General features: G+C 47.2%; 2 protein-coding genes across 2 annotated transcripts; both read left to right on the top strand.

Annotated features, from left to right (window-relative positions):
- Positions 1–72: 72 nt before the first annotated feature.
- ndufs1 (NADH:ubiquinone oxidoreductase core subunit S1) lies at positions 73–6,721 on the top strand. The gene is made up of 18 exons (XM_056431469.1): positions 73–179; positions 1,134–1,208; positions 1,330–1,421; positions 1,670–1,777; positions 1,970–2,046; positions 2,136–2,217; positions 2,310–2,440; positions 2,578–2,763; positions 2,875–3,009; positions 3,110–3,224; positions 3,329–3,474; positions 4,772–4,900; positions 5,029–5,158; positions 5,266–5,426; positions 5,580–5,734; positions 5,828–6,003; positions 6,104–6,311; positions 6,416–6,721. Exons 2-18 carry the CDS (start codon positions 1,136–1,138, stop codon positions 6,505–6,507), a joined length of 2,196 nt encoding a protein of 731 aa, XP_056287444.1. The 5' UTR covers positions 73–179; positions 1,134–1,135; the 3' UTR covers positions 6,508–6,721.
- A 75-nt stretch (positions 6,722–6,796) lies between these two features.
- zgc:110699 (uncharacterized protein LOC325371 homolog) lies at positions 6,797–11,735 on the top strand. The gene is made up of 7 exons (XM_056431477.1): positions 6,797–7,883; positions 8,629–8,685; positions 8,775–8,848; positions 8,949–9,087; positions 9,526–9,619; positions 9,740–9,811; positions 10,080–11,735. The coding sequence occupies exons 1-7, from the start codon at positions 7,832–7,834 to the stop codon at positions 10,186–10,188; spliced, it is 597 nt and encodes a 198-aa protein (XP_056287452.1). The 5' UTR covers positions 6,797–7,831; the 3' UTR covers positions 10,189–11,735.
- The last annotated feature ends 543 nt before the right edge of the window (positions 11,736–12,278 follow it).

Raw genomic sequence — 12,278 nt, 5'->3', positions numbered from 1 at the left:
ATATTAGATATGGTTGATTACATATTAAGAACGTGATTTTACTTTTATTGTGAAAGTCTCCACCTCAGTTAAAGCGGAAGTAGTTAACCTGCTATTTCCACTAAATACGCCATAGCTACTTGGCTGGTAGCACAGCTCAGATCACCGCTGTTCTGGTCAAGAAGGCCAAATAGCGAAAGGTAAGACTCATATCACATTTTGCACTCATGAACGTTGACCTCTTTTTAGTATTTAATTGCAAAACCAGAGGACATGAAGGTGTTTGACCTCTTTACCCGCTGTAACCCTGTTCCAACACTGCAATGCCCGTGTCCTTGAGCGGTTAGCCTGGGAGCAAGGAGTCCTGTCCTCAACGCTGATACATCGTATATATAATTATAACTTTCTAGTGTCATGGTGACATGTTTCTAGATATCTGCTTTACGTCTCATTACATCATCTCCTTGAACCGTCACCAGCATGTTTTAGTGGCCACGTCATGTGTTGTTGTTGACAGTGATCGCTATTAGGACAGCTGACGTTTGTTGTTTGGGCTCTGATTCAACTTGAAAGTCATTTTTGTGCCTTGCAGTGTGAAACATATGAACTCAATTGAAAATGCACAATGTAAATATTTGGAAATTTGGACAGGAAAAGCTCAATAATTATCACATTAATAGTAAATGTTTTAGTACTAAACCTGCAGCTATGTCGAGCAGCATAAGACAATTTAATAATATTATTTAGTTCCCCTATGAAGGAATTTTCCGAATTTTGCATAAGGCAAATTCTTTGGGGAATTTTACAACCTCTTCATTAAGAAATAGCAGAAAACATATTCTGGATCCCAGACATTTCCTCTTTAAATAGTGTTGTTGCAAACAAAGTTTGTGCAAACACTTCAAGAGATGTACTCACCTTTTCAAGAGCTCTGTATACGTTCTGCAGTACAGAGATTATGACATCTGGCAGTCATGTTTTCTTACTTATCAACAAACAGACGGCGGCATCTTCAACACACTTTTGGGTTGAGCTGAAACAAGTTGTCAGTTTAGTTGATAGAAATTGAATCTGCAAGAATATAAATAATCGATGATGTTATCAGGAGAAAGTTACCTCGTGTTTTGACTGCTTTGTTTCCGTCTTTCTCTCAGTCATGTTGCGCCTGCCAAACGTCGGCCGGGCTTTAGCCGGAGCTGCCAAGAGCAGCCTGGCTCCCTCCAACACGGGTAAGTCGTACATTTACTGCTCACTGCTGCATTCCTGCTGACGTCCATATTCATGCCACTTTTATTTGTCCGGTTTCATTTAATCTAAAATACATTTGACCTTTTGTGTTTCCACTTGCAGTGCGTACTCCAGTGCGTGCTGCCAGCAACATGGTTGAGGTGTTTATAGACGGGAAACCACTGGAGGTGCAGACTGGAACTACTGTTCTGCAGGTAAGAATAATCTGATTATTTTACTGCAAAAATGCCAAGATGTTTTATATTGTATACTGTATTTTTTTGCTAAAATATGTAGTTGCAAGGAGGCACTACCTAGTGGTAACGGTGTTGTCCTGATCTCTGTCGTTTAAATGTGGACAAAGATGGATCTGAGCCTAGTTTGTATATTGGATTATTGTATGCATAGTTTGATCTTTAAAGAATTTCCCGCTTCATCCGTAATGTTTCTTTTTCCCCATCAGGCCTGTGAGATGGCAGGAATCCAGATCCCCAGGTTCTGCTACCATGAGCGGCTCTCGGTGGCGGGAAACTGTCGCATGTGTCTGGTGGAGATTGAGAAAGTTCAAAAGGTAACCCAAGTGCTTCTGATTGGCCATTAGGCAGAACACTTTGGGAGCCATTTCTCTGGAAACATTTTAAATTATAAAGTTTTAAACACAAGACAAGACTTCTTTGCACAGATATAGTTTTGAATGCTTCCAGTAGGGCTGTCTAATTGATGTGTGTGTGTGTGTGTGTGCGCGCGTGCTCTCGCTCCTCAGCCGGTAGCAGCCTGTGCCATGCCCGTCATGAAGGGCTGGAACATCCTCACCAACTCAGAGAAGACACGTAAGGCCAGGTACAAACTAAAATGTTCGCATAGGATTCACACTAAGAAAATAAACTGTTTAATAAACTTGCTTGATGAACGTGTGTGTGTGTCATCAGAGAGGGAGTGATGGAGTTCCTGTTGGCCAACCACCCGCTGGACTGTCCCATTTGTGATCAGGGAGGAGAGTGTGACCTACAGGTAACTGGACTGTTAAATAAATAAATATATTAACCTTCATTCGAAGGATGACCCGCCAAACTACCATCTTCACTACTTTCCATTGTTCTCAGGATCAGTCCATGCAGTTCGGTTCAGACCGCAGTCGTTTCACAGAAGGGAAGAGAGCCGTGGAGGACAAGAACATCGGGCCGCTCATCAAAACCATCATGACCCGCTGCATCCAGTGCACACGCTGCGTCCGGTAAGTGCACCACAGGCATCCACTGGGAATAGAATACTAATCCTATTGGCTGCTACTGCCCCTTTAAGTGGTGTCATATTTGACGACAATATATGAGAAAAGCACGTTTATGCATTCCTGGTTTTTTGTGTGTGTAGGTTTGCCAGTGAGATCGCAGGTGTTGAAGACCTGGGAACAACAGGAAGAGGAAACAACCTGCAGATCGGGATGTACGTGGAGAAGATGTTCATGTCCGAGCTGTCGGGCAACATTATCGATATCTGTCCCGTCGGCGCGCTCACCTCCAAGCCCTACGCTTTCACCGCACGACCATGGGAGACTAGGTAGGACGGGATTTGATGCTATCGCTTTCCGAAACCAGAGCAGACGTTTCCAGTTGATTCAAGTCCAGTCGTACTGGTTTCTTTAACTTCATCTTGCGCTGCTCTTTGCAGAAAAACCGAGACCATTGATGTGATGGATGCTGTGGGCAGCAACATCCTGGTGAGCACAAGAGGAGGGGAGGTGATGAGGGTGTTGCCCAGGCTGAATGAAGAGATCAACGAAGAATGGATCTCTGACAAGACCAGGTGAGTTAATGGCCAAAAAAACAACCGTTTATACATGAAACATCAGATATGGTGCGAGCCTGTTGAAAGAAAATGGAAAACTCCAAATGTGTCTCCTCAGGTTTGCATATGATGGTTTGAAGAGACAGAGGTTGACCCAACCAATGGTGAAGGATGCTTCCGGTCAGCTGACCCCGACCACCTGGGAGGACGCTCTTTCTCGTGTTGCTGGAGCAGTACGTGTCACTTTTGTTTCTGCCTTTATTGTTCACGCTTCCCGTTTTGGTTGCATCGTCATATTTGGGTGTGTATGTGAAATATCTTTGCGTCGTCTGTGTAGCTGCAGAACGTGCAGGGCAGTGAGGTGGCGGCCATCGCCGGAGGGTTGGCCGACGCCGAAGCTCTGGTGTCCCTCAAAGACCTCCTGAACAGACTCGACTCCGAAAACCTCTGCACCGAGGAGGTCTTCCCCATGTCGGGGTCCGGGTAAGACTTTGTGGTTTCGGAGTTTAAAGTATGTCGCCTACAGCAGCGGTCCCCAACCCCCGGGCTCGATTGGTACCGGGCCACACAGGAAAAGTGAATAAAAAAGAAAAAGAAAATATGTTTTTTTTTTTTTAAATAAAAGTCGGAAAAAATATATTTTTAAACAGGACCGGATACACTCGTCTGTGCTTAAAATTCTGGTTTATCGCTGCAGCCGAGTCACACGCCGAACACGATCCGCTGGCGGCACATTCACACCTGCAAACTTGTCGCTCTTCGGCGAAATCTGTCCAGTAATATCTCACATAAAAATAATCATGGACATAGCGGAGGTCATCAATAACAAGAAAGCAGTTTCATTTTTATATACATATAATAATCTGCTTTAAAAAAAGTTTCAATATTGGAAACTTATTTAAAGCCCCACTATGTAGTTTTTCACTTTTGGCGCCCCCTTCAGGTTTTTAGGTATTTAGGTTTCGACTTCAGTGTCGTAAATACCCAGTGACGATAGATGCAGCCTCGCATACACTTGTATTGAGTTGGGATCATGTGGGGGGGGTGCGCGTGCGCGTGCAGTCATTTACTTTTGTTTTGGGGGACTGCAAATGTGGAGTACGTGTGATCGAATACAATATTGTTGACAACACCAAAAAGCTACATAAAAAAGCTACTCTTATACTGTAGCTGCGAGCGTGGAGTGGCACTTTATGACATTGCGTAATCACTGCCAGAAAGCAGGTCGAGTACATCCGCCGGATGTACCGGGCGGCTCCAGAATCTTACATAGCGGAGTTATTTCCCCACAGACCCCCGATGGCAATAGCAGAGACGCAAATCGTCATATTAAAAGTCATTGTAGCGGCACAATTTTTTTCAAGCTGTTATTTTAAGGTCCAAAAGTTACATAGTGGGGCTTTAATATCGTTATCTATTTTAAGGTGACTTTAACTTTAATTTTAACTAAAATATTATTTCACATAACGTCCAAAATAATGTTGTTTTTCCGCTTGTTTTATAAGAGTGGAAATTATTGCTGGGAAATCGGTCTATCTACGTGCTTTTGGGCCTTACAAGCCCTCGTACCGTAACACCATAAAAAGAGGTGCATTGCATTTCAATATTGTATTTTTATACACTTTGTCAGTCGTATAATTGTATTGCGTCATATTTATCGCCGGTCCGTGAGAATATTGTCTCACACCAAATCGGTCCGTAGCTCAAAAAGATTGGGAACCGCTGGCGTACAGAGTTCCCGCGGTCTCTTCAGCAAACGACTCCCCTTCTCTCCCCGCAGCACTGACCTGCGCTCCAACTACCTGTTGAACACTCGCATCGCCGGCATCGAGGACTGCGACCTGCTGCTGCTCGTGGGAACCAACCCGCGCTACGAAGCCCCGCTGTTCAACGCCCGCATCCGCAAGTGGTGAAGGCGCATTATTGGTTAATTCCTCCTCCTGGAAACAGTTTGTAGCCGGTCTTTTGCCTTTTTTTACCGCATGGAAAATCAGAGTTAAGTAATCCATGTGTCTTTCTCCGTTCCGCCGGTGTCAGTTGGCTCCACAATGAGCTGCGTGTTGCCCTGGTGGGTCGCGATGTGGATCTGAGTTTCTCCTACGACCACCTGGGGGAGGAGACCTCGGTGCTGAAGGAGCTGGCGGACGGCACACACCCCTTCTGCCAGGTCATCCACTCGCACGCAATCTGACTTGGGAGGGAGCGTCGATGCCGATGAATGAGCTGACGTTACTTTTTTCTCTCGCGTGAAATGTTGCCGTCCTCTGCCTCCAGGTCCTGTCGGCCGCCAAGCGCCCGGTCGTGGTCGTCGGTAGCAGCGCTCTGCAGAGAGACGACGGAGCCGCCATCTTGAGCGCCGTCTCCAACATCGCCCAGAACGCCAGAACCAGCAGCGGCGTGGAAGAGGGGTGGAAGGTCCTCAACGTCCTGCACAGGTACGACTTGGCCACCCTCAAAAGAGCCGACTCATTTGGAGCGTCGTTACTTCTGCAATTTATTTGCATTGCTTTGCATTTCAAATGTGTGAGATTTTAAAACTTGACCGGCGAGGTCCAGCAGATGATTCCTGTGTGTGTGTGTGTGAGCAGAGTGGCCAGTCAGGTGGCTGCGTTGGACCTGGGCTACAAGGCGGGAGTGGACGCCATCCGGGCAAATCCTCCCAAAGTGCTGTTCCTGCTGGGAGCCGACGCCGGCTGCATCACCCGCGCCGACCTGCCCAAAGACAGCCTCATCGTCTACCAGGGTACACGCGCCGCCCGGCAAACGCACAGTCAGTGGTCACCATGCGAGTGTGAATATATTAAAATATCATTTTCAACCCCGCCGCCCCCTCCAGGTCACCACGGTGACGTAGGGGCACCGATGGCCGACGTCATCCTTCCCAGCGCTGCGTACACGGAGAAAAACGCCACGTACGTCAACACCGAAGGCCGGAGCCAGCAGACCCGCATTGCCGTCACCGCGCCGGGGATGGCCCGAGAGGACTGGAAGATCATCCGGGCCGTGTCCGAGGTCAGCATGCAGCGTGTTTGTCACTCGCTAAAGGCACGTACACGTTTGACCACGAGGCGCGGCGGCCATTGAAAGTGACGTCCACTTTCCGTGTTTGCAGCTGGCCGGCATGACGCTGCCCTACGACTCTCTGGACGAGGTCCGATCCAGACTCGCCGAGGTCTCTCCCAATCTGGTCCGCTACGACGACGTCGAGGAGGCCAACTACTTCAAGCAGGCCAACGAACTGGCCCAGGCGGTGGGCCACGAGCTCGGAGCGACCCCTCTGGTGCCGCCTCAGCTCACGGCGAAGGACTTCTACATGACAGGTAGGTGTTTTAAAAATATATATAATTAAACGTGGGCAAAAATAGAAATTCATAGAAGTGAAATGTAATCTGCTTCACCCCCCCCCCCCCCCCCCCGGTCCCAGACTCAATCAGCCGGGCCTCCCAGACGATGGCCAAATGCGTCAAAGCCGTGACGGAAGGAGCCGCCGCCGTCGACGAGCCGTCAGTTTGCTGAGCAGCCAATGAGTGGCCGTCACATCTGGAACAACTGCCCCCCCCCCCCCCCCCCTCGCTCAACACGCACTTCTCGAACAAACTCGGTGTGTTGCTCCTTAATTTAAAGTTGTCCTTGATGCTTGTACCATAACGTTCATTTGTTTTCTCTCCCGTGAACAAGCTTTGTTGAAAGAAAAAAAATTATGAAATATGAATAAAACCTGACGAATGTCTTTACTTGCGTCTTTTATCGTTCCGCCGCCTCTTTTACTAATAACATATTTAGGCTTCAAAACTTGCAAACCTCATTGTTATTTGTATTATTAGAAGCTTAATAATAGTATCTTAAAGTGCAGCATAACATGCTTTTATATATTTAAAGTTACGATCTCTAATTAATGCCCCTTCAACAGGAAACCAAAATGTAGCCGCAATGCAACATTAAAATGTCAGATTATTTTTTTCTTTTCTAAAACGATCTTTCCAGGCAGCGTTTACCAAATACTCTCAAATAAAATAGGCTCAAATGTGTCCAGAGGTCACTGCACGAGCAAAGCACATAATTAGGACATTAATGAGCTGTTTGCTTTGGACTGTTTGTTGTGGCGCTCTGGTGTAAAAGAATATACCGGAAGTTTCCAGGAGTCTGGGGGCAGGACGGATTCATGAATACAAGATGTAGATCATTTATGGGAGAGTTGAGTGAGATGAGGATTGACTCAATTAGACATATTTAAAACCTAAAAGTACTTTATCTCATTAAAATACTTGATAAAAAGAGCAAGAGACGCTCTGATTTAGTTCTGGTCAACAACCGCCCGCTTGACATTTAGAAACTGAACTGCGTGAACAGAGCGTGGAAAGTAAAGTTACGCAGGATTTTGAGGGCCGATGTTAACCGTGAGCGAGTTCAAGCCTTTTGGGGAATGATCGTCACTGGAAAAAAAGAGTTTATATGCGTCTTGAGTAGATGCAGAATTGGACAATGGGGGGAGTTGGACACAGTTCCTCCAGACTAATGGCTCTGGTCATATACTGCTCCCAAAAAGAGAGCGAGAGGGAGAGAGAGAGAGAGAGAGAGAGCTCTTATAACCAAGCCAGAGCAGAGAGAAGACAGTCCCATCTCTTCATTCTTCGTCTGCTCGGTGTCTGCGAGTTCCTTATTTTACTCCTCTCCGTACCTGGAAATTATCTCTCCATACAGGTCAGTATTATTGCAACCTATAGTTTCCCTTTCTTCAGCTGTGCATTTCTCTTTATGATACAGTTTTGCTTTAGTGTCACGACTTAAAGTTTCTTCACGCAGCGACAGGCGGCCGACTGACACTCAGCCCGAGGAGAAGATGGTTCCAGTGAAACTTCTCATTCTGGGAGCTCAGAACACTGGAAAAACAGGTCAGTTACAAACTACAGACGCATATTAATATGCAGAAGGGAAAGCGAGAGACGGGATGGGGACACGCGTGCACATTTTTTTAATTACGGAGCTGTCGCTCAGGTTCGGGACACGCGGCCACGTTTTATTTCCCTTTTTTTTCGACTCACAAAGAAGTCAAGTTTGGGATCACATTTGGGTCGTGGTCTGACTTTGGAAAGCTTGCGCAGGCTGAGCGTGGACCCCGCCGCCTCTGTCTCCTGGCTTTTGTCAACTCTTCCCACGAAGGGGAAAATAGATGACTGAATGAGAGAAGGAACGCGTAAGCTGAAGGTTACAAACGGGACCTCGAGCAGAAGTCGTATACTGTGGATAAGCGTTATAATATTAACATGAAATATATCCGCGAGGCTGTGACAGAAGGTGGACGACACGCTGGAAATGCCTTGAACCCCGTCGCTCTTTCTCCAGCTCACGTAAACAGGCCTAAGTAACCTCCCGATGCGCGCTGCCAAAAGGAAACGCGGAGAGCCCGAAACACCAGACGTCAAACAAAGCGTCCAGACCCCTTCCACCCAAACACAGAGAAGCCCCGCCTCCCCATCTGTGTAAACCAGACAGATAGCAGCACTAAGAAAGAGGGATGCCGCGGCATACTGCAGGCTGCAGATGCAAACGTGTGTGTATATGTGTGTGTGTGTGTGTGTGTGTGGACGAGGGTCGTCAGTTCAGGCCGTTCACTCTGCGTCTGTCTTGTGTCTCCAGCTCTGTGCGTTCGTTTCATAACCAAGCGCTTCATCGGCGAATACGACCATAAGAAGGGTAACTAGTGCAACGCACGACATCACAACAACATGACTTCTTTTTTTGTTGTTGGAAGAAGTCAAGTGTGTGTTTGCGTTCCGCCACAGAGGTGACCTACAGGTGCAGCCGGGCGCTGGACCAGGAAGCTGTCGATCTGGAGATTTTGGATATGGCCTGTAAGGTGATTATTTTTCTTCCTCTTCCTTTGCATCTCGCGAGGTTTGACGTTCCTCCGCGTCCCCGTGACATCTTCCTCGAACACTTTTTTCCCCGCCCCCCAGGAGGGCTCTGCGGCGTCCCTGGAGTCGTCCATCCGCTGGGCGGACGGCTTCCTGCTGCTCTACTCCATCACGCAGCGCCTCGGCTTCCTGGACGTCCCTCGGCTCAAGAAGCTCATCGAGCAAACCAAGCAGAGTCTGGGTACGGAGGAGAAGTCCCAAAAAACAGTCCCGCCGTACCTGTCGCATCAGACCGCCTGGGGACACGGACGACACTAATTTGCCCTGCTTTGTGGCAGGAAGGCGTTATAATAGTTTAAAAATCAAATCTCTAAAGTCGGACTTCCCGAGTCCCGGCTGTATATTTGTGTTAGGAGACAAATGAAGCAGCTGTTGAACTCCTGAACCAGCAGTATGATCTCAAGAGGAACAGTGTGTTCACTGGGTTTGCTCTTCAAGTGAGTCTCTGCTCTAACTCCGGCTGACATGTCTATTCACCTTCACACACACACACACACACACACACACGTGCGTATAGTCCATGTATGGTAGGCCGTCCTGTGATCTGCAGGTAACCCCTGAATGCCATAACCTCATCATGCCGGTTTATTGTCACTATATATTTCTGTGTGTGTGTCAGTTGTCCCCACAGTGCTGGTAGCCAACAAGGCGGACCTGGAGATCGGCAGGGAGGTGACAACAGAGGAAGGACAGAGACTGGCCAAGGATCTACGGTGTGTCTTTGTAATTACATCCGTCACCCTCAATATTTCCCTCCTGTTTATTTTGTTAGTTGGAGTGTCTACAGTGTGTATATATTTAGATATTGCGTGTGTGTGTGTGTGTGTGTGTAGGTGCGGGTTCAGGGAGCTGTCGGTGGCAGAAGCGGTTTCAGCTGTGGAAGCAGCCGTGTTTCAGCTCATCAGGTTTGGTTCAGCTCTATTCCAAACTAGATTTGACTCTCTTTACGTTACGGCTGTTGCAATACACCGGTATTGACAATAATGTGACATTTGTGACGTCGATAATATGATAATATCATCTTTCTACCGTCTCCATACGCTTGTCTCACTTATAATTCATTTGACCGGCAGCATTATCACAGCACGGCGTGTCAAACGAGAGACGCATATCTCTCATGTCTCATCTGCAGTCGTGAGTTGGAGATGATGTTTTGTTTCCGGTGTCCTTCAGGCTGGTCTGGGACCAGCAGCGTCCTCTGCCGGACCGCCGCTCCTACATGCTGAGTGTCCGCCACGCTCTGACCAGGAAACTGACCCGATCCAAGACCATGCAGTGGTGACGACCACGAGAAGAACCGGCGGCACAGAGTGTGGCGATTTGGGGTGATTTTACCGCATCGTTCCAGTTCGGCTCGAGGTCATCCGGAAAGAGGGTCAAACGAGGTAAAGACTCGGGATGAGCTTCAATGGCTCATCTCTTTATGGGCCCGAGAGACAATCTAAAGAGACCTCAATACACAATCAAGGACAGATGGTGTTCCTTTTTAAGCTATATATTTGTGAAGACAGACATAACTGTGCAGTGTGGGCGAAGAAAATGTTCCATATATATCTATATTCTCCCCTCTTGTTACCGTCTGCACTCAGTTACATGCATTATATACTGTCAACATGTGTTTAGTAACTCCACGACCGCGTAAGCCATCATCCGTTGGAGCCGTGCACACCGAGAGCTGTTTACATGTAGAAAATGACTTTTTCCTCAAGATGCATCCGCACCAGATCTGCTTATTCTATTGTTTTTAATGCGTTTCATTTCATCCAGTAGAGGGCGGTACAGTCACTCCTCCACACAGGATGTCAAATGCACTGTTTGTCCAGTTTGATGTGGAGGAAGTGAGATCCTATATATCGTTCCAGCATAGTATGATGTCATCGCAGCAGATTAGTTAAGGCACTTGGGGTTGTTTTTTTAATATAAAATGTGATAAGGAATCGAGTATGTGTGTCACGTTGGGGTGTCCATGTAGTCGACTTCATGCACAATAATCTAACCCGAGGATGAACCGTGTCATCGTTGAGTAAAATGGTGCAACTTGAGTCGATGACGTCACCGTGCGTAAAGAATGAGGCTATAATTACAGCCGTGGCCTAATTTGACTGTGTTCCCCTCCATGTACAGTATGTATCTCTCTCTCTCTCTCTTCATCGCTCACTATTGAACTTGTGAACTTCATGATCAGCGAGAGACATCGGAGAAGAAGAAGGGAAAAAGAAACCCGGAGAATACAACGGGGATCAAAGCACTGGGCGTCTGGTCTGTGAGGAGCAGAGAAAGAAAAGAGGGCCTCTCTGTTTATGCACACGGCCCCAGCTCCTGCCACTTGTGAAGGCATTATGGGAAATTGACTGTGTGCTTACTCCTGCTGTCCAACCCCACAACCATGTATTATACATCAGCTACTCCACCCAACTGCCACCAACCAACCGACCGACCTCAGAACCCCACTGGGCTCTCTAGAGGATCAAAATGTGAAGATAGAGTTACATATTTTGGATCTCGAGTTATTTATACGATGTGCTATTTTTAACTTTCGAGGGAGTCTGGATTGTGTGATCACATTGCTCGGTTGTATTTTGTATAGATACTTGCAGGGTCCGCCTTTCCCGCCGTATTATGACTAAAACGCACCTGCTGTTACCACCCGTCGCCACAGGTGTCTCTAAAGCAGCCGTGACGGAATCATTGTGAGTTTTTAACTGGTCGAGAGAAAGAAAAGCAAACAAAACCATCGGCTATTTTTATTTTGTAAAGCCTGTCACGGGGTCAGACGTGGTTTTTTGTCCATATATAATTATTGTCTGTGGCTATAAAAGTTGACCGTTCCACCATTGTCTTATTACAGTTTTTAAATAGATGCATTACCTCATCGCTAAGCGTCCTTCCAACAGCTGTATTTAAACCAATAAATATTGTGTGAAAAGTATTAAAAAAACATACGAGGCAAGTTCTTGTTGACACAAGGTGGAGGGGCTCACTACCGCGTGTGTCCACAGGGGGCGCCAACGTCTACACCAAAATGGGATATAAGGACATTTGCATCACAAAAGAAATATTAACATTAGCTGAACTCAAACTGGTCGCTTTAAAAGCTTCTTTTTTTTCCACGGAGAAGGACATTACCACACGTTTTATATATGAACAGACTCGGGAACGGAAGTCATGAATATCAGAGTTTGAATTGATATTCGGCAACATGAGCGAGCGCTTCGGTGAATACGCTCCAGCTTCTTAGCGAGGTCAGCGAAGGGAGCGAGAGAAACCGAGGATGTGGGGACGGACAGACAGACGATGCCCCGGTTCGTTTGTGAAGCCGACTGACCTGATGGGAGATGAGGAGACAACAGCAGCGAATGGGGGGAGTGGGAG

Source organism: Pseudoliparis swirei, chromosome 14 (genome assembly GCF_029220125.1).
Source record: "Pseudoliparis swirei isolate HS2019 ecotype Mariana Trench chromosome 14, NWPU_hadal_v1, whole genome shotgun sequence".
In the NCBI taxonomy this organism is placed as follows: domain Eukaryota; kingdom Metazoa; phylum Chordata; class Actinopteri; order Perciformes; family Liparidae; genus Pseudoliparis; species Pseudoliparis swirei.
Note: the sequence above shows the minus strand (reverse complement) of the source record. Positions and strands in the feature narration are given on the sequence as shown.